General features: G+C 44.4%; 1 protein-coding gene across 1 annotated transcript; it reads left to right on the forward strand.

Annotated features, from left to right (window-relative positions):
• Window positions 1-699: 699 nt before the first annotated feature.
• On the forward strand, window positions 700-26,919 carry tk1 (thymidine kinase 1, soluble). Its single transcript, XM_063030513.1, has 7 exons — window positions 700-1,046; window positions 1,219-1,250; window positions 7,735-7,848; window positions 15,855-15,948; window positions 17,880-17,969; window positions 18,842-18,961; window positions 22,908-26,919. The coding sequence occupies exons 1-7, from the start codon at window positions 990-992 to the stop codon at window positions 23,142-23,144; spliced, it is 744 nt and encodes a 247-aa protein (XP_062886583.1). The 5' UTR covers window positions 700-989; the 3' UTR covers window positions 23,145-26,919.
• Window positions 26,920-27,067: the final 148 nt, after the last annotated feature.

The raw sequence follows: 27,067 nt of genomic DNA on the forward strand, positions 1-27,067 counted from the left end.
ATATTTATTATCATTTGTTTTGCAGCAGCAGTGGTTTAAAACATAACAATCATATTTTGCATAAGCATAAAAATACATTTTCATCTCTTTGCACGAGGCCTATCTTCAGTTTATTATCATCAGTAACACACTCAATGATTTAGGAAAAGCTTCTTCCCCTCCACCATGAGATTTCTGAACGAACAATGAACCAACCCATGAACACTACTGCACTACTTTTGCAGTACTTAATTAATCCAATTTTAATTATGCATTTTATTGTAATTCTTTAATATTTTTATGTATTGCACTATACTGTTGCCTCAGAACAATACATTGCACGGTATATCAGTGATATTAAACCTGATTCTGATTTATTATTAGTGGTAACTTTCTGGCAATTCACAAGGCCGCAAAACCCTGTGTAGGTACACGACATGCTGACAGAATCAGCTGTCGTTTATCTGCCTACATTGGAAGCTAGTTTCTTTTCCGAACCGTCAATGATAAGAAGTCGAATTGTTAGGGGCAAGTACATGTATGCGCATGTGCAAAGGCAAAACTTGCTTGCAGCAGCATCACAGACACGTATCAACTTTGTTATAACTGCAACTTTCACATGTTTTTTTTTTATATTCAATGTACCACCTTTTAACGAGTTAGCCGTTACAGTATTTAGATCACTTTGCGGCAGTAGACAAAGTTAGCCCAGCGGTTCCTTCCAGCTGTATGGTTGGGTGGGATTGCATGGCTAACTGATAGCCAATTGGCTTATTCTTCCTCATGACGAAAACTTGGTTGAAAAGTGACCAAACTTTTATTCATCAGCGCGTTGAGTAGTTTGAATTCAGTCGCTGCAGTGTGTGTGGAAATTTTTAGTTTTGTCTCTTGTCATTCTACGTGTTATTTGCTAATCTTTACGGGAAAGAAGCATATTTGCAACTACGATCTTTAACTACGTGGGTTTAAATTATTTTACCTTGGAGCTTTTTTGTATTATCTGCCGCAGGATGAACTGCTTGTCTCCCTCGCTCCCGTCTCCCAACAAAATGAAGGGACAAATTCAGGTAGGCAAAATACGACCGTCGGCTCTTGAACAACTAAATGCATGAAATAAATTAATCTCTGGCTGGCGTTTGCTGTTTGTGAAGAGGATATAGCTTACGTTACCATCGCACTTCCTTTCGTAAAGGCGCCAGATTTGAACACATTTAACTGATTTTTTTTGTGTGATTCCAGATCATCTTTGGACCGATGTTCTCAGGGAAAAGGTAAAACAATTGTTTTTTTTGCCATTTTTGTAGTAGATTGAATAAATGTTATTCCCTGCACTTTTCTCTTGTACTGATATTCTATAGTTCCACCACCCTTTTGTTTCGGTGACTTCCCGCGTTTCCGCCCTGACCTCGGCTTTCATTCGTTCTTTCATTTCAGGCATTTTTATTAAATGTCGTGTTTCCAGTAGTAACTCAGTTAAAACCTGCAAGTTTTCTTTTAATCTTTTTACCTCACGTTACCTTTATAAACAGCTCTGGAAAATGCTTCGTGGTTGTAATCTCTAATTGTTAAAAGAGGCGGCAGTACAGCATGTCCGGTTAATTTCCTTCAGCGCTGATATTGGTGCCAACTTTGGAAACAGTGCAATGATATTATTTGAAAACGGTTATTTTTTAATTCTGTGCAAACCCTGTAACCCGCTGGAGCGTTAACTCCGTCAAGTCGTTTTCAAATTTAATCTCCGCTTATCGTGAAAACGCTTTGGCTTTGCAGGATCAAACTCTGGAGCCGGCGCTGTAAACAAAATAATTGTGCTTTAAGACGCACCTTTAAAATAAGTTTTGCTAAAGATTTTGATGGTTTGTCCCAAAAACGAGTTGCAGTACAGAAACTGGCCTTTTGGGCGTCTGGTCTGGGCCTAGTCCTGTCGATTTGGACCATCGTCCCAAGAACCATACCCCTCCCATCCATGTACTTGTCCACATTTCTCTTAAATGTTGAAGTAGAAACCTAATCCACTGGTGGCTTGTTCCACACTCTCACCACCTCATGGTCCGCTTAAATATTTCACCTTCCACCCTTAATCCATGACCTCTAGTTCTAGTTTAGCCTAAACTCAGTGGGGGGGAAAGCCTGTTTGCGTTTATCCCTTGTATACCTCTTCACCAGCATTCAAGGCCCCAAACAGCCCTTCCAGGTGAGGCAACATTTCACCTGTAAATCTGCTGGGGTTGTAAATTGGGGTCTGCTTCGTTTGAGCACCCCCTCTCCATTACTAGACACTAGAATACTACAGCACAGTACAGGCCCTTCAGCCCTCGATGTTGTGCCGACCCATATATTCCTTTTTTTTAAAAAAAACGTACTAATCTCACACTACCCCGTAACTTTTTATTTTTCTTTCGTCCATTTGCCTGTCCAAGAGGCTCTTAAATACCCCTAATGTTTTAGCCTCCACCACCATCCCTGGCAAGTCATTCCAGGCACCCACAACCCTCTTTTTTTTTAAACTTGCCCCTGATGCCTTAAACTTCTCTCTCTTTGTACATATGCCCTCTGGTGTTTGCTGTTTGTGCCCTGGGAAACGGGTACTGGCTATGGCTTTCATAATCTTGTAGATCTCTATCAAGTCCCCTCTCGTCCTTCTACACTCCACAGAGAAAAGTCCCAGCCCTCTGCTAACCTTGCCTCATAAGACTTGTTTTCCAATCTAGGCAACAACATGGTAAATCTCCTCTGCACCCTCTCCATAGCTTCCACATCCTTCCTATAATGAGGTGACCAGAACTGAACATAATACTCTGTGTGGTCTCACCAGAGATCTGTAGAGTTGCAACATAATCTCTCTACTCTTGAACTCAATCCCCCTACTCTTGAACTCAATCCCCCTATTAATGAAGCCTAGCACCCCATAGGCCTTCTTACTATCCTATCAACCTGTGCAGTGACCTTGAGGAATGTATGGATTTGAACCCCAAGGTCCCTCTGTTCAGTCCACACACTTAAGTAACCGACCATTAACCCTATACTCAGCCTTCTGGTTTGTCCTTCACACTTATCCAGATTGAACTCCATCTACCACTTTTCTGCCCATCTCTGCATCCTATCTATATCCTCTTGTAACCTTCGACAACCTACAACTCCATCCACAACTCCAATCTTCGTGTCATCCGCAAACTTACTCACCCATCCTTCCGCCTGTTCATCCAGGTCATTTATAAAAATCACAAAGTCTACTGCCCTACCCTCATCAATTTCTTTTGTTACCTCTTCAAAAAGCTCAGTTAGGCTCGTGAGACATGACCTTCCCTTCAAAGCCATGTTGACTATCCTTGAGTAGACTGTACTTCTCCAAGTGCTTGTAGATCCTATTCTTAAGAATCCTTTCCAATAGTTTGCAGACCACCAACGCAAGACTCACCGGTCTATAGTTCCCAGGATTCTCCCTATTACCTTTTTTAAACAAGGGAACTATATTTGCCATTCTCCAATCCTCCAGCACCTCCCCTGCAGCCAAAGAGGATTCAAAGATCATAGCTACTGCTCCAGTGATCTCTTCTCTCACTTCCCACAGCAACCTGGGGTATATCATGTCTGGCCCTGGGGACTTAGATGTTTTTAAGAAGATCCAACACTACTACTTCCTTCATCTCCACATTGTCCAGCACACAGGCCTGTTCTATTTCGACCTCACCCTGATCAAGGTCCTTTTCACTTGTGAATACTGAAGCAAAGTATTCATTTAGGACCTCCTCTGCCTCTAGGCACATGTTGCCTTCTTTATCCTTTAGTGGCCCCACCTTCATTCTTGATATCTTTCTGTTCTTTACATACGCGTAGAATGCCTTGGGGTTCTCCTTAATCCTACATGCTAAGGTCTTCTCATGCCCCCTTCGAGCTCTCCTAAGTCCTTTCTTAAGCTCCTCCCTGGCTACCCTGTATTGCTCATGAGCCCCTCCTGCTTCTTATATCTAGCATGTGCTTCCTTCTTCCTCTTGACGAGTTGCCTCATGTGTTTCGTCAGCCATGGTTCCCTTTTTCTACCATTTTTTCCTTGTTTCAGTGGGACAAACCTATCCTGAACCCAGCACAAGTGGCCCCTAAACTTCCTCCACATTGCTTCTGTGCTTTCACCCTTGAACATCTGTTTCCAATTTACTCTCGCTAGTTCCTGCCTCATCCCTTCATAGTTGGCCCTTCCCCAGCTAAGCACTTTCCCATTTTCTGTTTTTATCCTTTTCCATAGTTACGCTAAAGCTGAGGGAGTTGTGGTCACTCACCAAAATGCTCCCCCACCAAGAGGTCTGCCAGCTGACCAGCTTCATTACCTAGAACTAGATCCAGTATGGCCTCTCCTCTCGTCGGCCAGTCCACACACTGTGTCAGGAATCCTTCTTGAACACGCCTGACAAATTTAGCCCCACTTACCTAAAGCGGAACATCCCAGTGGGCAAATGTTTTAATTCCGATTCCCATTCTGACATGTTGGTCCATGGCGGCCTCCTGTGCCAGGATGAGGCCACTCTCAGAGCAGAGAAGCATCACATATTCCATATGGGTAGCCTCCAACCTGTTGGCTTCGGATCAGATTTAATATTACCAGCATATATCGTGAAATTTGTTAACTTTGTGGTAGCAGAGCAATGAAATACATGATAAATATAGAGGAAAAAATTGAGTTTCATTAAGTATTTATGTCTATTAAATAGTTAGGCTAAAATAAATAGTGCAAAATACCAGAAATTTAAAAACAATAGTGAGGTAGTTTTCATGGGTTCAGTGTCCATTTCTAAATCGGATGGCAGAGGGGAAGAAACTGTTCCTGTGTGTGTGCCTTCAGGCTTCTGTGCTCCTTAACGATGGAAGCCGCCTTCCTAAAGCACCACTTCTTGAAGATGTCTTGGATACTATAGCATGAATATCAATTTTGCTTTCCAGTTTGAAAAAGAATCCCTTTCTTCACTTCCCCCCCCCCCTTCTATTCCCCACTCTGGCCTTTTACCTCTTTTCACCTGCCTGTCATCTCCCCTGTGTCATCCCCCCCCCCCCCCAACTTCTCTTTTCAGGCCTCCATCTCTGTCTCCTCTGCATCTGCTCACAGGATGAGGCTTTTCATTCCAGAACTAATGAGGTGTTCTCCTTTGAAGAAAGGGGCTTTCCTTCCTCCACCATCAATACTGCCCTCACCCACATCTCTGCCATCACTCCATTCTCCTGCCACCCCACCAGGGACTGGGTTCCTTTTGTTTTGTCCTCGCCTACTACCCCACTAGCTCCCGCATTCAGCACATAATTCTCTGAAATTTCCAAGCTTCCTCCATCTCCAATGGGATCCTGCCACTAAGCACATCTTTCCTTCCCACAGGGATCGCTCCTTACGCGCCTGTCCTGTCCAGTCGCCCCTCCCCACTTATCTCCCACCTGGTACTTATCCTTGGAAGCGGAACAAGTCCCACATCTGCTCCTGCACCACCTCCCTCACTACCATTCATGGCCCCAAACAGTCCTTCCAGGTGGGGTGACACTTCACCTGTGAGTCTGTTGGGGTCACCTACTTATCTGGTGCTCCTGGTGTATCGGTGAGACCCGACGTAGATTGGGATACCGCTTCGCCGAGTGCCCTACGCTCTGTCTACTAGAAAATGCGGGATCTCCTAGTGGCTGCCCATTCCCATTCCAACATGTCAGTCCACGGCTGCTTCTACTGCTGCAATGAGGCCATGGTCAGGTTGGAGGAGCAACACCTTGTATTCCATCTGGGTAGCCTCCAAACCGATGGAATGAACATTGATTTCTCGAACTTCTGGTAATTGCCCCCTTTGCCTGTCCCCTTCATTCCTCATTCCTGTTTTCCCCCTTTCACCCTATCTGTCCATCACCTCCCTTTGGTGCTCCTCCGCCTTCCCTTTTCTTCCATGCTCTTCTGTCCTCTCTTGGCAGATACCTCCTTCTCCAGCCCTTTATCTCCTTCAATCAACTTTCTAGCTCTTTACTTCACCCCTCCCCTCTGGCCTATTTTCACCTATCACCTACCACTTTGTACTACTTACTACCTTCCCCCCACCTTCTTACTCTGACCTTTTTTCCAGTCCTGATGAAGGGTTTCAGCCTGAGATGTTGACTGTTCATTCATTTCTGTAGATGCTGCCTGACCCACTGAGTTCCTCCAGCATTTTGTATGTGTTGCTTCCCCTCTCCAGCATTTTGTGTATGTTGCTTCCCCTATCACCTGGCCTTTCTCCTTACTCTCTTCCCCCAACCCCCCACCCCTGGCCTTTTTATTTTGGCACCTTTCCCGTCCTCTTCTGTTATGAAGAAGCATCTCGGCCCATACCCTCAACTCTTTATTCATTTCTATACTTGATGCCTGACCTGCTGAGTTCCTCCAGCAATTTGTGTGTGTGTTGCTTTAGATTTCCAACAGCTCCCCTGTGTCTTAAAAATCTCCCCTGTGGCTTTGATCTGAAACCCAGTAGGGTTGTGTGGGTGAATGGAAAACAAAACTTAATACAAATGATAATGAATCTTACAGCAGTTGTTTGCATGGGACCAAGGTGTTGTTTTAAAATAGACTGGTTGAATAATTTAAATGCAGATCAGGTGATAATGGGAATGGATGATGATTTTTGCAGTGGAAAAGCTGAGGCAAAGCCAACTGAATGACATTGGGGAAACAAACATTTTATGTTGATGGTGGGTGGGGGAATCTTGTTTTATGATGCATGTATAAGATGGCATGATCTGGTTTAAGATAGCGTTACCGAAGACATGCGACAGCTTACTTGTAGTTTGAAAGCAAAGGAATTCAATTAAAAACATTTAATAAATTTTTGAAGTAAAAAACACTCGAAGAAAATTGTGGTAAACTATCACTGCAAACAATGAAGAGGTGAGTAAGGGTAAACCAAACTCGAGAGATGTGCCTCCTGCTGGTGTGCTGCAAAATTGACACACTTGGAGTTGGAGGGGAGAAGGCGGGGCAAAGGAGTTCTGATGCCTGTCCGCCTTACCTGAGTCCAAGGGTGGATCACTCTCATCACTGAGCCGATTTGGTGAGGTAGAGAACAGCGGCGAAATCCAGGTCCGAAGCAAATTGCTAGGCCCGGAGTGATTTGCCATGGTGAGACCCAGGTCCTAATGCAAGGCACAATATGCTGTTTGGGCAATCTAAACACCGGACTACACAGGCTGGAAAGGCAGGGAGTCGAGAGTCGGGTGAGGTCGGATCGCTCCAAATGCTGAGGCCGATATGAAGAGATCAAGAACAGCTTCTCCAACAGTGAAATTTAGTCCCAGAGCAATTTGCTGAGGCGGAGCCCGATTCCTAGTGTGAAATTCAGACAACTTAAAACGCTGGCCCAGATGGTGTGGGGTCTCCTCTCTCCGTGACGCTAAGGCTGTGAGGCTGTGCCTCGTGTCTGTGAACTTTGTGGAGACTTGCCCTGCTAATGTGATGAACTGAATACCGAGGCTTTGGGCCTACTGGATCTAAGGACACAATTTGGCTCAGGATGCTGTTGTTGCTTGCTTCTGTTGTTTGCGTGATTTATTTTGTTTTTTTCTTCTTCTTTCTCTGTGGGCACTAGGGGTTGGTCTTATTTTTTTTTATTGTGTTCTTCGGGTTCCCTGCTCTGTGACTGCCTGTAAGCAAATGAATCTCAAGGTTGTATAGTTTTTACATTCTTTGGTAATGAATGCATTTTGAATCTTGATAACTAGGCAGCAGTTCTGATTAAACTCCCGTTCTTTCTCCCGCAGTACAGAACTGATGCGCAGGGTGAAGAGGTTTCAAATTGCTCAATATCGGTGTCTTGTGGTAAAGTACGCAAAGGATGTTAGATACAGCAAGCAAGATCTGGCTACACATGACAAGTGAGTGTTGAGTGCTGACTTTGGACTGGGAGTTGTGCTGCATCATATCAACAATCTAATTATCACTAATAACAGTAAATTATAGCTCATTTAGTAATAGTCCAATTACTAAATGCTGACAGCTCAGAATATTAAAATAAAATCAAGTAATATGTTTGTAGCATCTCCAAATCTGCCTGACAATTCCTTAAGCAGATGCTCTCTCCTGAGGTTCTAGGCCCGTTCATGTGATCACTCGAGTCCAGTGCGATGCCCTTCAAAGAGGTTGTTTATTGGTGATGTTACGTACCCCGTAACTGGGTTGCCAAACCAGCAGAAATGGACCACTCGTTGGAGTCTGGATTACTAGGAACTAACAAAGTTTTATTAAAGAAATAAGTAACACAATACTCTAATCGTAAGGATATAAATGCAACAGGTTAGCAATGATAATACACACATGTACACAGAACTAGGGTAATAGGAATCAAACCAAGCTCTATCGTAGTCTAGGGGTAAAATGATCAGTCTTAAGTGACGCAGAGCTCAGTTCAGCTTAGTACAGTTCGCAGTAATCACAGTTGTGCCGTTGGGGGGGGTGTGCAATTTGATTCGGGCAGACCTTTGATATCTTCGCAGTTGGTTTTTGGGCGGACCCTTTTATGTCTTCTATCCTGCTGTGGTCACTGACTGTGACCCCTCCATTCCGGATACAACCGTTCTTCCGTGGTGAACCCAGCACCCAGGCAAGGGCGGACACACACGCCAAGGTTCCCACCGATCGTACCTTTACACCCTGTGAGTCTGTGGTCGGTTCCACGAACCGGACCTCCAAACTCGCACCAACTTGTGGGGGCACACCGCTCTTCCAGGGTCTCGTTATCTCATGGTGTGTGTCCGTGCCTAGCGAACCTGCTCTTTTTATCCCCCTGCTGGGGTATCACGTCCGTCAAACTTCAAACAGTTCAGGTTCAAAGTAACTGGTCTGTCAATAGCTGAATTGTGTTTCTTTTCCGTTAATCTCTCTCTCTTCTCTCTCATTAACATTTTGAACGTTTCTCCATTGTCTCTCATCTCTCTCATTCGCATCAATCGTCTGATAGCTTGGTTTGGTGTCACAGTGGGACATCAGCTGCCTATGGATACCCATAACTAGGATTCTCTTGAGGGGGAATGACTGTATGCGTGGCTTTTTTTTAACGTCGGGAGGCTGGTGCACGGGCAGCCACCACACGATCCTTGGTGGATCCGGGTCAGGGTCCAGTGACATGGAGTGCGAGATGGTGAGTGACCCTTCACCCTTGCAGCCTTCCTCTTTCTTTACTGCCTTTGTGATGTGTCATCATCTTTGACCAGCTCCACTGTTGAGGTTTTGGTTGGATTGCTCTGTAGGCTGATTTATACTTGTGCGTACGGGCTATACCGTAGGCCTGATTTATACTTTTGTGCAGCTCTGCGCCATAGCGAGCATGCGTAGTTGTGTCTGCATCACTCTGCAATTCACCGCCAAAACGCTAGCTGGCGGTGGGGTTTCTATGCCACTGAGTTTCTTCGTGAGAGACATGGACAAGGAAATGCATTTCAAATATTTTCGGATGCCAGCAGGTAGGTTTGACGATTTGGTTCATCGTCTCCAACCATTTATTTCACATCAGTGTACAGACATGGAGGAGAAAAGCAGCCAGAAATGCGTAGGAGGAAATGCAATGCTACCAAGCGGACCAATCTCAGTTGTTGTGGTCTGCATCGCTGTGATGCACGAGTTACATTTTTGGGGTGACGTGCACCTCCCCACGGCGTGGGGTACACAGTACCTACAGCGTACATTTGACGCACAAGTATAAATCAGCCTTTTGTCTGATGCCTTCCGCCTGACCTTACCGCTGTGGGTGACCGTACCAGGACTGAACCTCCAGGCACATTGCTCTTGGGGGTGGGGGTGGGGTGGTGTCTCAGGAACTCACAAGCCTCTCCACTGTGGCAAGGTGGCGATCCTTAGAGAAGCACGAGATGGTCTGCAACTCCGTGTCCATTTGCTCTGTGACTGGGCGGAAACCCTGGCTGGCCTATCTGCAATGTAGCCTGCTGAGTAGCAGTTGGCCAGGCAGTCAGGGCCCTTAGATTAGTGGCAGCTGTTTCTAGCTCCTGTGGGGTTTACCCATTTGAAAAAGCATGAACATTAAACTGTTGGGATCCCATATTTTAGAGGTGTGTGAGAAATGCTGACATGGCCAGACATCAGGTCTACTGTACTGTATATGGAATCATACCTTTGTTGTCTTGTCTGGCTTTCTTCATACTCTGAACTGGCGTGCTGCCTGCGCCAGTGTCCCACCTGCATCTTGCTGCTTGTCCTGAGGTCCTTTTCGGAACTGATCTTTGTTTTTTTCTTCTTTTTGTCCCAAATTTTATTTTTATTCTTGTGTTCCTGTTCCTTCATTAACCCATACCCTTGCCAGAGTGCACCTTTCCTATCATAAGATCAACTTAACTCTTCTTTCCTAGCCCTTCATTTTTCTTTCATCCATGAGCTTATCTAAGAGTTTCTTAAATCCCCCTAATGAATCTGCCTCCACCACCACCCCTGGCAGGGCTTTCCATGCACCAGCACTCTCTGTAAATAACTTACTTCTGACATCTCTTCCCCCCCCCCCCCCCATTACTTTCCTCCAATTATCTTAAAATTATGGCCCCTGGGTATTATCTGGGGGAGAAAATCTGGCTATCCACTCGGTCTCTGCATCTTCTCTTCTGCAGCTCTTGTCTAATTGCCTCTCATTGTCCTTTGCTCCAAAGAGAAAAGCCCGAGATCACTCTGAGCCCCTCTAGCTTGTGCACCTCTATCAAGTCACCTCCCATCGTCCTGCTCTCCAAAGAGAAAAGCCCTAACTGGCCCAACCTATCTTCATTCTGTTGTGTGTTCCTTTGAATTCTCCACATCTTCACACCTTTTAGGGCCCCACTTCTCTTAAGCCAATGTCTTGGATCAAATATTTGTTACTTTCATCTGGTTTGTCTCTGAAGTGTCATAAGAGTGGGTAGTTTAGAGGTTGGCATAATGGTATTACATCACCAGCGATCACTGATGGAGATTTGATTCCTGCCGCTGCCCGCAAGGAGTTTGTATCTTCTCCCTGTGACTGGGTGCTCAGGTTTCCTTGCGCTTTCCAAAGACATGGGTAGGGTTAGTGAGTTGTGGACCTGCTGTATTGGCACTGGAAATGTGGCGACACTAGTGGTCTGCCCCGCCGCAATCCTAACTGATTTCACACAATCTGCACATTTCACTGTTTTAACGTACATGTGGTAAAGATCTTTTTTAAAACAGTAACGCAAAATTGAAAAAAATTCCGCTCATTGCTGTAGCCAGGTTCAATCTATCACTGGCAGTAAGTCAATAGTTTCACAGTATATAATGGAATAGACTGCTTAAAATGTTGCAAACAGAAGTGATGTATTGACTTTCTGACCAAGGAAGCGGTTGCTATTTCAGACGCAAATGCTTTTTTAAAAAAAAACACCGAAGAAAGAACTATTGATCTAGGTGAAAACTCAGTCTCAACACAAAGCAGACAAGAGCTTGCTGTTACAACTTGGACCAGATACAAGCCATCTTGAGTAAGTGAATTCATGAAACAGCCACTAAAAAAGGCTTTTCTCTTGTGTGGCCATGGTTACATTTCTTGCATTGTATGTTACAGGGAACTTCGCTACTTCGAAAAGCGCATTCGGTAGAAATTCATACCAGCAATTTGAGCAAAAGAATTTGGAGAGGAAAAAGAGTTTTTAAAACAAAAAAAAATTGCAGTCATTAATAACACTTGCTCATTGACTAAACTTGGTTTAAATCTGCAGTAGATAGAAAATGAAATAGGGTAAGTTTAAGAATCTGAAGAAAATTTAATATCACTGACAAGTGAAATTTATTTTGTGGCAGCAGCACAGTGAAATACCAAAACCAAACTAAGTTACAATATGAATATATTTTTTAAAAAATGCAAAATGAGAGCAAAAGTAATGAGGCAGTGTTCATGGGTTGGTTCATTGCCCATTCAGAAATCTGATGGCGGATGGATTCCTCCCTGTGCCATGGGTGGGTGTGGGTAGGAATAAGGTGATAGCATAGGTGAATGAATGGCTGCAGAGATGGTACAGGAGACAGGGTTTCAAGTTCTTGGATCACTGGAACCTTTTTTTGGGGGAGTGGAGACCTGTTCAAGAGGGACACGTTGCACCTGAACTGGAGGGGATCCATTATCCTGGTTGGGAGGTTTGCTGATGCTACCCGGGAGAGTTTAAGCTAGTTTTGCAGGTGACTGGGAACCAGAGCCCCAGGTCAGTAAGGAAAGGGTCAACCAAAACGTGGATGTGGGGAAGGTATTGAAAGGCAAAATCGAAATCGAGGGGTCAGACCCGGAGTTCATTTGGTTGGAACTCAGGAATAGAAAAGGTTCAGTCACACTGATGGGATTGTACTCCAGACCCCCCTAATAAGCACTGGGATATTGAGGAACAGATATATAATCAGATTAAGGAAATGTGTGCTTTTTTTTTAAAAAAAAGAGTGGGGTTGTTATCTTGGGGGGAGGGGGGGTTCAATTTCCTTAATATAACTACTACTACTACTACTACGTCGACTCAGACCTAGGGGGCTGGTGTCGAGTAATATAAAGATAATATTCCTTAATATAAACTGTGACCATATTCATGTAGGGGATTCAGATGGGGCTGAATTTGTGTGTCCAGGAAGGCTTCTTAAATCAGTATGTGGACAGTGCAATGATAGAAGGGGCTGTACTAGACCTGGTGTCAGGTAATGGGCCTGGCCAGATGAGTTTTCAATGGGTGAGCAATTAGAGAACAGTGATCACAACTTCTTAACTTTCAGGATAGCTATAGATATGGTCCTTGTGGGAGGCTTTTAAATTGGAATAGGGCAGAATATGAGGGCATTGGGCAGGAACTAAGAAGCTTTAATTGAGAACACCTTTTCTCTGACAAGTCCACATCAGACATGTGGAAGGTGTTTAAAGATCCATTGCACAGTGTACAGGAAAGGCATGTTTCTGTTAGAAGGAAGGATGGGGATGGAAAGATAAGATAACCTTGGATATCCAGAGAGGTGATGAATTTCGTCAAGATGAAAAGGAAAAGTATAAAGCTTCGGAAGTCAGGATTAACAAAGCACATGAGGAATATAAAGAAGCCAGAAAAGAACTAAAGAAGGGAATAAGAGGGTAACAGGGGTGATGACACTCAAGAATAAAGGAGGGAGCATTTGCTTGGATGCAGAGAATGTGAGGGAGGTATTTAATGGTACTTTAGTATTTACCAAGGAGAGGGATATGGAGGACCAGGAGATCAGTGCTGAGTGTATAAATAAATACGTTACGGCCTTTAGAGGTCAAGGAGGCAGAAGTGGTGGGCTTCCTAATGAATATTAAAGTGGATGTCCATAGGGTCTGATGGGATTTACCGCGGGTTGTTGAAGGAGGCAAAAGGTGAGATTGCTGGGTCCTTGACCAGTATCTTAGTGTCCTCTCTAGCTACATGTGAGGTCCCGGAGGACTGGCAATTAATCTTTCAGCCATGATTCAGTGATGCCTACAACATCATGCCTGCCAATCTGCAACTGTATTGCAAGTTCTACATTATTCCATATCCTGCACACATTCAGATTCAACACCTTCAGTCCTATATTCACTCTTTTCATTTTGGGATCCAAGTTCATACCTCCTCAAAATGGCTACACAGGTTAATAAGGTGGTTAAGAAGGTTTATGGAATCCTTTTATTCATCAAGGCATTGAGTTCAAAAATCAGGAGCTTGGGCTGCTACTTTATAAACCTCTGGTTAGGCCATGTCTGGAGTATTGCCTACAAGTTCTGGTCACTACACTATAGGAAGGATTTTGAGGCTTTGGAGAGTGTGCAGAAGAGATTTACCAGGATGCTGGCTGGGTTAGAGGGCACATGTTATCACGAGAGACTGGATAAACTTGGGTTGTTTTCTCTAAAGTGTTGGAGGCTGAGGGGAGATCTGATAGATGTTTACAAGATTGAGAGGCATAGGTAGAGTGGACAGAGAGTATCTGTTTCCCAGTGTTTGAGTGCCTAATATCAGAAGTCATGCATTGAAGATGAGAGGGGGCAAGTTCAAGTGGGAAATGAGAGGTGAAGTATTTTTACTCAGTCATGGATGCCTGGTATGGTGGTAGAGGCAAATATATTAGAGGCTTTTAAGAGATGTTTGGACAGGCACATAGACATATGTAAGATGGAGAGATATGGATGTGGTGTAGGTAGGAGGGATTAGTATTTAGGTGTTTTTGATTTGCATTTTATCTGGTTTGGCACAACACTGGGATGATTGCCCTGTTTCTGTGCTGTATTCTATTATGTTCTAAAACACTGAGTGTCCTCGGGCTCCTGTACCTTCTTTCTAATGGTAGTAATGAGAAGAAAGTGCGTGCTGGGTGATGAAGGTCCTTAGCAATGCTGCCTCTTTGAAGATATCCTCGTTGCTGGGGAGACTAGTGCCTGTGATGGATCTGGCTGTGTTTGCGACACTTAGCATTTTTTTCTAATCTTGTGCAATGGCCTCTTCATATCAAATGGTGTGGTGGTGTAATCAGTTAGAATATTCTTCACGATATATCTGTAGAAATTTTCTCTGGTCTTTGGTAACGTAACGTACCATACCACACCACATACCATAAGTGTATGTACAAATAACTTGATAGAAGAGATTGGGTTTCTTGCAACATAGAACCATACAGGCCATTTGGAGGCTTGCATGATTGACAGTAGTGTAAGCCAAGAGGAAGCTACTGACACAGTGAAGGAAGCCGTGAACACTGCCGGAGATGGAGGGCCTGCATTGCTGCCCTAAATGCCAGTGGTGTAACAAGCAGTAAGATTAATCTGACTCTTGTATAGTGACATGCTTCTCTTCTCTTCTCCGCCGCCCCCCGCCCTGCATTTCTTTCAGAATGTCCAATTCAAGAGTCTCTGCAATGTCCCTAATGTAATATCTGTCTCTTCCTTTTACCTCTGGCAGTGTGTTCCATGCACTCACCTCTTTTTTTAAATTAAAAACTACCTCTGACATCCATGGATCATAAGACATATAGAATTAGGCCATTCATCCCATTGAGTCTGCTCCACCATTCCATCATAATCCTATACTTCAATTCCTTTAAAATTATGTCCCCTTGTATTAATGTAGATGTGAGGATGTGGACCATAAGTCAATTAGAGGAGAGTCAGTTAGTCTAAATCTGGCCAGGGTAAATTAGAATCAAATATCAGTACTTGTAACTAATTTTGAGTTATGCTGATGTCCTCTGTGACCTTGTGGATTTTCCCTTTATTGACTCCCTGGTACATTGCACATGACGTGTTTTACCAATGCTGTTGTTTTGATTTCCTCTTCTATTCCGTCCCAATTTGTGACAACTGGGAGCTTTCTGGTTTGGTGTAACCTATGCCTTACCTCTGTTAAAGCTCTTGTCTCAGCAACTGCTCCACCCCACGCTTGGGTCATTTGAATTATTTGTCATCTTTTGCTTACAATGATTTTGTGAAGTTTTACTATGTCCATGTTGGTTGTCCAGGTTCTCAAACAGGTGATGTAGCTATTTATTTATTTAGATACCACATGGAACAGGCCTTTCTGGTGCTAGGAGCCACATTGCCCAAGAACCTTCTAAGCCTAATCACAGGATAATTTACATTGACCAATTAACCTACCAAGCAGAACGGTTTTGTACTGTAGGAGATGTTGGAGTACACCCACATAGTCACAGGGAGAATGTACATGCTCCTGACAGGCAGTGGCAGGAAGTGAACCCTGGTTGCTTGTACTGTAAAGTGTTGTGCTAACCACTATACTACCGTGCCATCTGGCTGGATTTATCTTTATTCAGTTTGTGTGATTTTCAGTCCTCAGTTGGAACTTACTGTAATTTCTCAATGGTGTAAAACTATTTCCTAAAGCTATACTTAGTGACTCTGTTCTCTTTACAGATTTACAATGCATGCAGTTCCTGCGACTAAGCTGAGTGAAGTTTATCAAGAAGCTTTAAAATCAGCGGTTATTGGAATTGATGAAGGACAGTTTGTAAGTACTCTTGTAGTCCAGGCTGTTCAAAATCCTTGTGCTAACTGTTCTTGGATCTGTGCATTTTCAATCTAAAATTGAATTATATGCGAAGGATTTAAATTAAATTTGTGAGGAGTAAAACTCTTTGTTATGTCTCTGTCTAAATGTGCAAATTGAAAATTATAGTAATTTGTAATAAAATAGTATGTACAGTAAGATATATACAACGGGACGGTCAATATAGCTTAGAAATAGAATTGTATCAGCATGAATTAATCAGTCTGATGGCCTGGTGGAAGAAGCTGTTCCAGAGCCTGTGGTCCTGGCTTTAATGCTGCGGTACTGTTTCCTGGATGGCAGCAGCTAGAACAGTTTGTGGTTGGGGTGACTCGGGTCCCCTATGATCCTTTCGGCCCTTTTTATGTACTTGTCACTGTAAATGTACTGAATAAGACCATAAGACAAAGGAGCAGAAGTAGGCCATTCGGCCCATCGAGTCTGCTCCACCATTTTATCCTATTTAGTCCCACTGCCCCGCCTTCTCACCATAACCTTTGATGCCCTGGCTACGCAGATACCTATCAATCTCTGCCTTAAATACACCCAATGACTTGACCTGAATAGTGGGAAGTTCACATCTATAGATGCGCTGGGCTGTCCGCACCATTCTCTGCAGAGTCCTGTGATTGAGGGAAGTACAGTTCCCATACCAGGCAGTGATCCAGTCAGTCAGGATGCTCTCAATTGTGCCCCTGTAGAAATTGCTTAGGATTTGAGGACTCATGCCGAACCTGTTTGATCGTCTGGGTGAAAGAAGCGCTGCTGTGCTTGTTTTCAACACGTAGCTGGTATTTACAGGCCAAGTGAGATCCTCTGATGTGTATACCGAGGAACTTGAAGCTGTTCTCCCTCTAACCCCAGATCCACTGATGTCAATAGGGGTGTCTCTGTTCCTCCTGTAGTCCACAACCAACTCCTTTGTTTTTGCGACTGAGGGAGAGGTTGTTTTCTTGACACCACTGTCAGGGTGATGTAGGCTGCCTCGTTATTATTTGAGAAGGCTAACCAATCAGATTAGAGAAAGAAGCTCAATGTGGAAACTTTTCTATATTGAACACTTTGAGAGAATAATGTGACTTGTAAATGCTCTTGAATCTGGGGAGGTCTGATTTTTGCATCATCTTGGAGCACTTCCTAATGTTACACGCAAACACAAGGTTCTGTAGACGCTGGAAATCCAGAGTAGCACATACAAAATGCTAGAGGTACTCCGCAGGTCAGGCAGCATCTATGGAGAGGAGTAAACAGTAGACATTACAGGCTGAGACCCTTTTGTTACACAAACTGATGGAGGAAGTTGGCAGGGTTGAGTTGCGTCTCCACCAAAGGAGGTGTGAGGTGCTCCTTCCTTCTGCAGGTCACCCTTGGGCAAGATGTAGCGCCTATTTAGTCGTTGTTTCCCCCCCCCCCCCCCACCACCATCAGGGTCACGTGAAGCCATGAGAGCAGGTGGTGGATGGTTGTATGAGCAGCTGGTGTACATCACAAGTCCTGTTTATGCGACCACCAACGCCAGGCAGACAATCTCTGACTATTGATAATGGCTGGGGTATCCCGTCTTGTTAAGACACTGCCCAGAAGAAGGCAATGGCAAACTACTCCCCCAAAAAAAAAAATTGCCAAGAACAATCATGGTCAAGACTATGGTCACCCACCTCATATGACACAGCACATAATGATGATGACTGATGGAGGAGCAAACTGTTGGTTGATTCACAAGCCCATAAGACATGGGAACAGAATTAGACCATTTGGCCCATTGAGTCTGCTCCGCCATTCCACCAGGACTGATTTATTACCCTCTCAACTCCATTCTCCTTTCTTCTCACCTTAACCGCAACACAGGCAGAAGTGTCCAGCATTGTGATTAAACACCTCTTGTCCTGCAGTTTCCAGATTGCGTAGATTTCTCTGAGGACATGGCTAACAAAGGGAAGACTGTGATTGTGGCAGCATTGGATGGAACATTCCAACGGAAAGTAAGTGAGAACAAGTTTACAAGCCTTGTCGGGAAGCCCAGTGCGGTCATCTTGTGTGGACTCTGTGCTGTTATATCTTCAACACCACCCAAACCACACTGAGTTTTGTGTTCCCTTGGGCAGAGAGTTGATGCTTTACACAAAATATCCTCGGACTTCTGAATTCCTGATCATTCCACATTCAGTGGAGACCATATAATTTCCTGCACGATCTGGGTGGCAGGAGATTTGATGGTTCTGCTGCTCTGGTCAATAAAAGCACAGCCCAACCAACAAAATCTTTAGCCTCGGAGTGCTGTGGCGGTGTGGGCAGACACCTTAGTTAAACATTTGGTAATAGTTGAGATGAAAAATGATGGCAGGTGCTTACATTCTTGAATATACTTGCAGGGGAGATAGTCATGAAGCACAACATAGCAAAGTATGCCCTTTGGCCCATCTAGTCCATGCGAAAAATAAATTATTCTGCCTGGTTCTGTTGGCCTGGACCATAGCCCTTCATACCTCTCCCATCCATGTACTTATCCAAATTTCTCTTGCATGCTGAATTGAATCCACATCCACCTCTTCCACTGGCAGCTTGTTCCACACTTGCACCATCCTTTGAGTGAAGAAGTTCACCCTCAGGTTCCCCTTAACCTATGGGCTCCAGATCTAGTCTTGCCCAATCTCAGTGGAAGAAGCCCAGTGGCATGTACCCAATCTACACCCCTCAATTTTGTATCCAATTACGTGGTGGTGGTGTTGGTGTTGAGAGGGGCTGCTTACTATGTGATACACAAGGCTTCTAATCTCTCTAGATAGAATGTGGTATTGAATTAGTCATTTTCAGCATGGGATTTTTCTTTAAATAATTTTACTCTTATCTTTAGGCTTTTGGCAACATTCTGAACCTGGTTCCGCTTGCAGAGAGTGTGGTGAAACTGAATGCTGTGTGCATGAAGTGTTACCGAGAGGCTGCCTACACCAGTAGAATTGGCGTTGAAAAAGAGGTCTGTGTTTGTCACTCTTCTCCTTTGAGCTGTTAAAACATCAGATACCATGAAATGTGTCATTTGCATCAAAGACCAACAGTCTGAGGATGTGCTGGGGACGACCTTTAAGTGTTGCCATGCTTCCAGTGCCAACATAGCATCCCTATAACTCAATAATCCTAACCCGTGCATCTTTGGAATGTGGGAGCAAAGGAGAGTACTCGCAGGAAGTCCATGTGGTCATGGAGAACGTACAAACTCCTTACAGCCACTGGCAGGAATTGAACCCTGATCAGGGAATGCGGGTGCTGTAATAGCACGCAAACTGCTATGTTACCGTGCCCTCCACAGATCATTATGCTGAGAACCATCCCTTTTTTGGTCACGTAGAACCATCAGCATCCACATGAATATAGTGATGAGGCACTGGGGTGCTGGTGGAGTTTCAACCATTTTTATAAAACTGTACCACGCAGGGAAAGGCAATTTGATACCTTGCTTGTTCTTGGAAACTTTAATCAGCCCCACTATTGGGGAGGGATTTTAAATATAATCGTAAAAGAGAAATCTGCAAAATAGTGATGGCGGGTTGATTCTGTGAATGAGTAACCTTTCAGATGCTTGTTATCGGTAGGACAATGTTTCCAGCTGCATCATGGGATGCAATCAAAATAGGAAACAGTTATGATCAGAGCCTTGGTCATGGAGCTGGATGTTAGAGATGGAGTGAGGGTGTGGAATTTAAAGGGCTCACAAGATTCATTTATCATGTATATATTGGAAGTTAAAGTTAAAGTCTGTCCCGAACCTTATAGGCTCATCAGGCCGGTGCTTATGCCAGTTTCTGTGGCGTGAAGCGACAGAGTACGAGACTCTCCCCCGGATAGGACGCCAGTCTATTGCGAGGTTAACCCCCAGCATTTTGCCAGTACCATTTTCAGCAGGGTGGACTGGAGCAGTGTGTGGTTAAGTGCCTTGCTCAAGGACACAACACGCTGCCTCGGCTGGGGCTCGAACTCACGACCTTCAGATCGCTAGTCCAATGCCTTAACCACTTGGCCATGCGCCACACGTATATATTGGAACAGACAGTGAAAATGCGTTTACGTCAGGAACCAACACCCAAGGGTGTGCTGGGGACAGCCCATAAATATCACTGCACGTTCTGGTGCCAAAATAGCATGTTCAATAAGAACAACGCAACACAAAAATCAAAACACAAGAACAAGCCCAGTCCTCCCTCCCACTGACAAACCCCAAGGCAGTCTGTATTCTTCAGCCTCCAAAGGATCTGGATTTGGACTGGGGTACACATACATTAGGCCTTCAGCTACCCCAGCAGGCACAGACTGGGTCAGAGGGTGAATGGGGAAGTTGCATCTGAGGCATAGGTAGAGTGAGTGTACAGTACAGAATCAGGCTCTTCGGCTGAACATCTCCACACTGACCACCGTACTAATCCCACTTACATTTTGTTCATCTTTCTGGTCTGCTCGGTGCTTTGGCAGGGAGACTGTTGGGCAGCCAGGGGTGGTGGAGCAGAAGAGAGTATCGGTGCAGGGTCTGGGCTGAGAATAGGAACGATGGCTGCATGCAATTACTTTAAAATTATTGATCCCACTAATCTCCTCCCAACTCTGGTGTGATTCAATGCTGAACGCCAGATGGAGTGTTACTCCTGTTGTCAAGCATCTTGGGACAAAGAAGAAAGGACGTCTTTATCAACTGGGTGGCATGGTAGCATAGTAGTTAGATTAATGCTTTACAGTGCCAGTGGCCAGAGTTCAATTCTGCTACTCAAGGAGTTTGTGTTCTCCCCATGTCTGTGTGGGTGCTCTGGTTTCCCCTCTCATTCCAAAGACCTGTGGGTTTGTACGTTAGTTACATGGGTGTAATTGGGTGCGGGCTCGTTGGACTGTGCTGTATCCATGTCTTCAGCACTGGTGGTGTGTAAGAATGACGATGGCTACCATGATACACAGCAAGATCCCACAGTCAGCAATGTGATGACTAAGTAGTCCACTTCACTACTTCACTTTTCACATCCTTTGTCAGAGATTTAGATGACAGAAATTATGGCTTTGTGGCCAACTTTGCAGATAGGTGGAGGGGCAGGCAGTGCTGAGGAAGCAGGTAGCCTACACGAGGACTTGGGCAGATTAGGAGAATTGCCAAAGAGATGGCAGATGGGCTACAGTGTAGTTAAGTGTATGGTCATGCACTTTGGTAGAAGAAAGAACAGTATACACTTTTCTAAACGGGGAGCTAATTCAAAAATCAGAGCTGCAAAGGGACTTGGGAGTCCTCGTTCAGTAGTCCCTAAGGGTTAGCTTGCAGGTTGAGGCAGTGGTAAGGAAGGCAAATGTAATCTTAGCATTCATTTTGAGGGGACTGTAATATAAAAGCAAGGCTAAGGCTTTATAAGACATTGGTCAGACTCCATTTAGAGTATTGGGAGCAGTTTTGGGCCCCTTATCTAAGAGAGGATGTGCCGGCATTGGAGAGAGTCCAGAAGAGGTTCAGGAGAATTATCCTGGGAATGAAAGGGTTAATGTATGAGTATTTGATGCCTCTGGGCCTGTACTCAATGGAGTTTAGAAGAATGAGGGAGATCTCTTTGGAACCTATTGAATAATGAAAGGCCTAGGTAGGGAAGATGTTTCCTACAGTAGGGGAGTCTAGGACCAGAGAGCACAGCCTCAGAATAGAAGGACATCCCTTTAGAACAGATGAGGAGGAATTTCTTTAGCCAGAGGGTGGTGAATCTGTGGAATTCATTGCCACAGATGGGTATGGAGACCAAGTTATTGGGTGTATTTAAAGTGAAGGTTGATGGTTTCTTGATTAGTAAGGGTGTCATAGGTTAGGGGGGAAGGGGAGGAGAATGGGGTTGAGAGGGATAGTGGATTGGCCATGGAGCAAACTCTAAGCTGAATGGCCTAATTCTGCTCCTGTGATGTTGACTGAGGGTTGAATATGGGTGAGCATGTCCTGCATGATCGTCTGCTACTTTGACAGTGCTGCAGCATCTTTCCCATCTATGTGAGAGCAAGCACCTCTGACAGGAGCACTCCCTCAGTACTGCACTGGATGGCCAAGCTGGACTTGCATAGAATAACAGTGATTAAGGCAGTGGATCTGCAGCTAGTGCCATTAATATGAATTTATGATTTTTGAAGCATTTACATTTTTTTGATTCAATCTGGAATTGAAAGAAAATTGGTGTGAGATCCAACAAGCTGCTCAATTAACATACAAAATGCTGAAGGAACTCAGCAGATCAGACCGCATCTGTGGTGAGGAATAACAGTCGATGTTTTGGACTGCAACCTTTCATCGGGACCAGAAAGGAAGGGGGAAGAGGCCAGAATAAGGTCGGGGGGAGGGAGTACAAGCTAAGTGATAGGTGAAGCCAGGTGAAGTTGGATTGTTGTCGAGGCCAAAAAGATACTTATTAGCGTTCACCTAAAATACGTCTGCCATCCTTACCCTGTCTAATTATGGCCTTAAACCCATCAAAATGGTTGACTCCTAGCTATCTCAAAAATTCCAGGGCAACAGTGAAGAGTGAATTACAGTCAGCAGCGTGCATTCATTTTTAGAAGTCTTTATGACGAGGGACTTGAAGGCACTACTGTCTCGTCTCAAGAAACAACCCCATTAACATGGTTTGGAAAGTAAGCTCAAGTATGTTGAGGCCTCTTTACCGCAACTAATGAATGCTCGGTTAATTTAAGTTTCCAGGAGTGATGGTGAGAGGTTTTTATTAAAGATGTGGTGGATGTGGTTGAAGAGGGTTGAAATGAGCCACAATCTGATGAGATACTAGATGGTACTCAAGACTGAGTGAAGTTTAAGGCCTGTTCAGGGTATTTAAATGATTTCAGACCTGGGAACCTTTGGTAACACAGCCCTCTGGTCTTGTTTACGTGTATTAATTTAACACCTTGCTGTGTTCCTCCAGATTGAGGTGATTGGCGGAATGGACATGTACCGAGCCACCTGTAGGGTCTGCTACTTTGCAAGTGATAATCTGCCAACCAAGCAGGATTGCAAGGAGAACGAAGTCGCAAGTTGGGCAGCGAAAACCGGACAACTGTTACCTTCAAATCATTCCGCCTATGGGGACAGGGGCATATTACCAAGGAAACTCTTCGAAAACTTGCAGCCTCCAAGCTGTGTAGCCAGTGGCTGTAACTGAAGCCACTTCAATGACTGCTCTGACCGTTGCAGTCATTGTTCCTTTAGCGTTCCCTTTCCTTTGAGATGTGAGCTGTTACGGAGGCTGTTTTTTCAGTCATTAGTTGCCCACCATCTAGGCAATGGAGGTGCTTTATAGAAACAGAAAATGCCTTTATCAGGGCTCTTAGCAGCTTCTCCATAGTTCAATGAGCAGAATCTCTAAAGGTTACCCTTTTCCCCAATTAACCCATGTTTAATAATGGAAAATTTGCATTGGATGAAGACTGCTAATTTTTCAGACTTTAATTGAAGTCTGAATATACCCCTTGCCCATCCTCTGGGTCTCTCTCTCCCCCCCCCCCCCCCCGTCTGTCTTCCCAGACCTCCTGTCCCATGATCCTCTCATATCCCTTTTGCCTATCACCTGTCCAGCTCTTGGTTCCATCCCTCCCCCTCCTGTCTTCTCCTATCATTTTGGATCTCCCCCTCCTCCTCCAACTTTCAAAACCCTTACTCACTCTTCCCTTCAGTTAGTCCTGACGAAGGGTCTCGGCCTGAAACGTCGACTGCACCTCTTCCTAGAGATGCTGCCTGGCCTGCTGCGTTCACCAGCCACTTTGATGAGTGTTGCTGAAATTTACACCATGTTCATCAATGTTTACTAGCACTGGATTTTTCTGACTCCCCCTACCAAATGTACACATCTGAGGGATTTTTAACCTTTTTAATGCCATGGACCAATACCATTAAGCAAGGGATCTGTGGACCCCATGTTGGGAAGCCCCTGATTTAGTATTAGTGTGAAGGTATTCATTTATGTTGGTGCTTACTAACTTTACAGTAAGCTAACACTGGAGACTGAGATTGACCATGCAATATTGGTAAGGGGAGGAGGTAAAGTTTTGGTGACAGATGTTGCATTAAGGATGTAAATGTTGCATGTAATGATTTTTTTTTAACAGTTGGCATAACACAAACAAAATGCTGGAGGAACTCGGCAGGTCAGGCATCATCCATGGAAATGAATAAACAGTTGACGTTTTGGGCCGAGACCACCTTTAGGACTGGAAAGGAGGGGGGAAGATGCCAGAATAAAAAGGTGGGAGGGAGGAGAAGGAGGATAGCAAAAGGGTGACGGGTGAAGCCAGGTGGGTTGGGAAGGTTAAGGGCTGGAGAGGAAGGAATCTGATGTGAGATGAGTGGACCATGGGAGAAAGGGAAGAAAGAGGGGCACGGGGGGGGGCAGGGTGAGAAGAGGTCAGTGTGGCACAGAAGAGGAATTGGCATATGTGGCATCAAAATCAAGTTTTGATGCCAATATTACTACTTCTGGTTAAAATAGTTAATGTATTTTCACTTTTCATGAATTTACTCTGCCTCTTGCATCAACTAATTGCTTCTAGATCTTCTGTTTGTCTCCATGACAACTCTGGCCTATCTATTTTCATGCTGCTTCATCGGAGTGTCTTTGGATTTGAAGTGAATGTTTTGCTGTAAGTAATGCCCTTTTAAGTTATTAATTTCTCCCAGGTGATGAAGTTGTCTGCTGAGATATGCCATCTATGCTGCACTAATGAGCACAGACTATCTCTAGCAAGGAGTCTAATCGTCATCCCTTCTTAAATCCCCCACCAGTTAACATCCTGGGAGTTCATTAGTGATCAAGGCTTCAGCTAGATGAGTTCAAAGGTCAAGCAGCCTTGTTGACAAGTGATTCATCTAATCTAATTGCCTTTCAATTGGGATTGTGAATAGAATGCATCTCCTTTCACCTAGATATGTGTGCTCCAATGAGTTTTAACACCATCCAGTAAAGAGCGACTTCCTCAACTGACCATCCATCATTCATCAGTTTCTCCAATCGAATTGGAAAATTTTCATCTATATCATATACTTGAGTACCTTGCTGGTGCTATCTTGATTCTTCCATTAACAGTACAGCAAGGGCAGAATTCTGAAATTTGTCTGCACATCATACCTCCATGAATTGTAAACATATAATTAATCCTGTCTGTGGTTAAATGTATATGGGAGTATCAATCCTATTGCTATTGGGTTTGGAGGACACAATTTCCAAGATCATAGAAACATAGAAAATAGGTGCAGGAGTAGGCCATTCAGCCCTTTGAGCCTGCATCACCATTCAGTATGATCATGGCTGATCATCCAACTCAGAACCCTGTACCTGCCTTCCCTCCATACCCCCTGGTCCCTTTAGCCACAAGGGCCATATCTAACTCCCTCTTAAATATAGCCAATGAACTGGCCTCAACTGTTTCCTGTGGCAGAGAATTCCACAGATTCACCACTCTCTGTGAAGAAGTTTTTCCTAATCTCAGTCCTAAAAGGCTTCCCCTTTATCCTCAAACTGTGTCCCCTCATTCTGGACTTCCCTAACATCGGGAACAATCTTCCTGCATCTAGCCTGTCCAATTCCTTTAGGATTTTATACGATTCAATAAGATCCCCCCTCAATCTTCTAAATTCCAATGAATATAAGCCTAGTCGATCCAGTCTTTCATCATATGAAAGTCCTGCCATCCCAGGAATCAATCTGGTGAACCTTCTTTGTACTCCCTCTATGGCAAGGATATCTTTCCTCAGATTAGGGGACTGAATCTGCACACAATACTCCAGGTGTGGTCTCACAAAGGCCTTGTACAACTGCAGTAGTACCTCCCTGCTCCTGTACTTGAATCCTCTTGCTATGAATGCCAGCATACCATTCGCCTTTTTCACTGCCTGCCTTACCTGCATGCCCACTTTCAATGACTGGTGTATAATGACACCCAGGTCTCGTTGCACCTCCCCTTTTCCTAATCTGCCACCATTCCAATAATCTGTTTTCCTGTTTTTGCCACCAAAGTGGATAACCTCACATTTATCCACATTAAATTGCATCTGCCATGAATTTGCGCAATCACCTAACCTATCCAAGTCACCCTGCATCCTCTTAGCATCCTCCTCACAGGTAACACTGCCGCCCAGCTTCGTGTCATCCGCAAACTTGGAGATGCTGCATTTAATTCCCTTGTCTAAGTCATTAATATATATTGTAAACAAGTGGGGTCCCAGCACTGAGCCTTGCGGTACCCCACTAGTCACTGCCTGCCATTCTGAAAAGGTCCCGTTTATTCCCACTCTTTGCTTCCTGTCTGCCAACCAATTCTCTATCAGATCAAATGGTTCAGCGAATGTAAGGCAGGGACCAAAGTTAGGCTATTCTGCCCAACCACAGCTTCTGCCACATCTTTTCATTATGGCTAATTTATTCTCCCTCTTAACACCATTCTCCTGCCTTATCCCCATAACCTTTTGACAGCTGTACTGGTCAAAACCCTATCAATCTCTGCTGTAAATACACCCAGTAGCTTGGTGTCTTGTGGTTGTGGGGGGCGGGGAAGGGGGTGGCTTATTCTGTTGAAAGTCACTTATGTCATGATTAAGTTTAGAAACTGCAGCTGCTTTTCCTATTGATTAGACTGTTTCAAATGTACTGGGTATCAAATAACACAGAATTTTGCTCTTCCTTTGCTTTAAGTCAAGCAGTGCACATGACCATTGGGAAGGGACGCTGTGTGTGCATGCTTTTAGTTAAGTATGTTTTCACTTGTAAATAAATAATGTAATATACTTGCAATCAGTGTTTTGTGTCTCACTTGCCAGACCGTGAATCTGATTCAATATTACACTTGGCCTTCACAGCCATCTGTGACCATGAATTCTACAGATTCACCACCCTTCGGCTAAATAAATTCCTCATCTGTTCTAAAGGGATGTCCTTGTATTCTGATGCTGGACTCCCCCACTATAGGAAATATCCACTATCTAGACCTTTCAATATTCAATAGGTTTTAATAAGACACCCCCCCCCCATTCTTGTAAACATCAGCATCTACAGGCTAAAGCCATCAAATGCAACTTGTACATTAACCATTTCAT

The sequence above is a fragment of the Mobula hypostoma genome, chromosome 22 (genome assembly GCF_963921235.1).
Source record: "Mobula hypostoma chromosome 22, sMobHyp1.1, whole genome shotgun sequence".
Taxonomy (NCBI): Eukaryota; Metazoa; Chordata; class Chondrichthyes; order Myliobatiformes; family Myliobatidae; genus Mobula; species Mobula hypostoma.

What these genes read in the sequence shown, in the direction of transcription:
- tk1 (XM_063030513.1), top strand. Translation starts at nt 990, where the DNA reads ATGAACTGCTTGTCTCCCTCGCTCCCGTCTCCCAACAAAATGAAGGGA. An exon ending in AAATGAAGGGACAAATTCAG is followed by an intron (nt 1,047 to 1,218) that starts GTAGGCAAAATA and finishes GTGTGATTCCAG; the next exon opens with ATCATCTTTGGACCGATGTT. An exon ending in ATGGAACATTCCAACGGAAA is followed by an intron (nt 17,970 to 18,841) that starts GTAAGTGAGAAC and finishes TCTTATCTTTAG; the next exon opens with GCTTTTGGCAACATTCTGAA.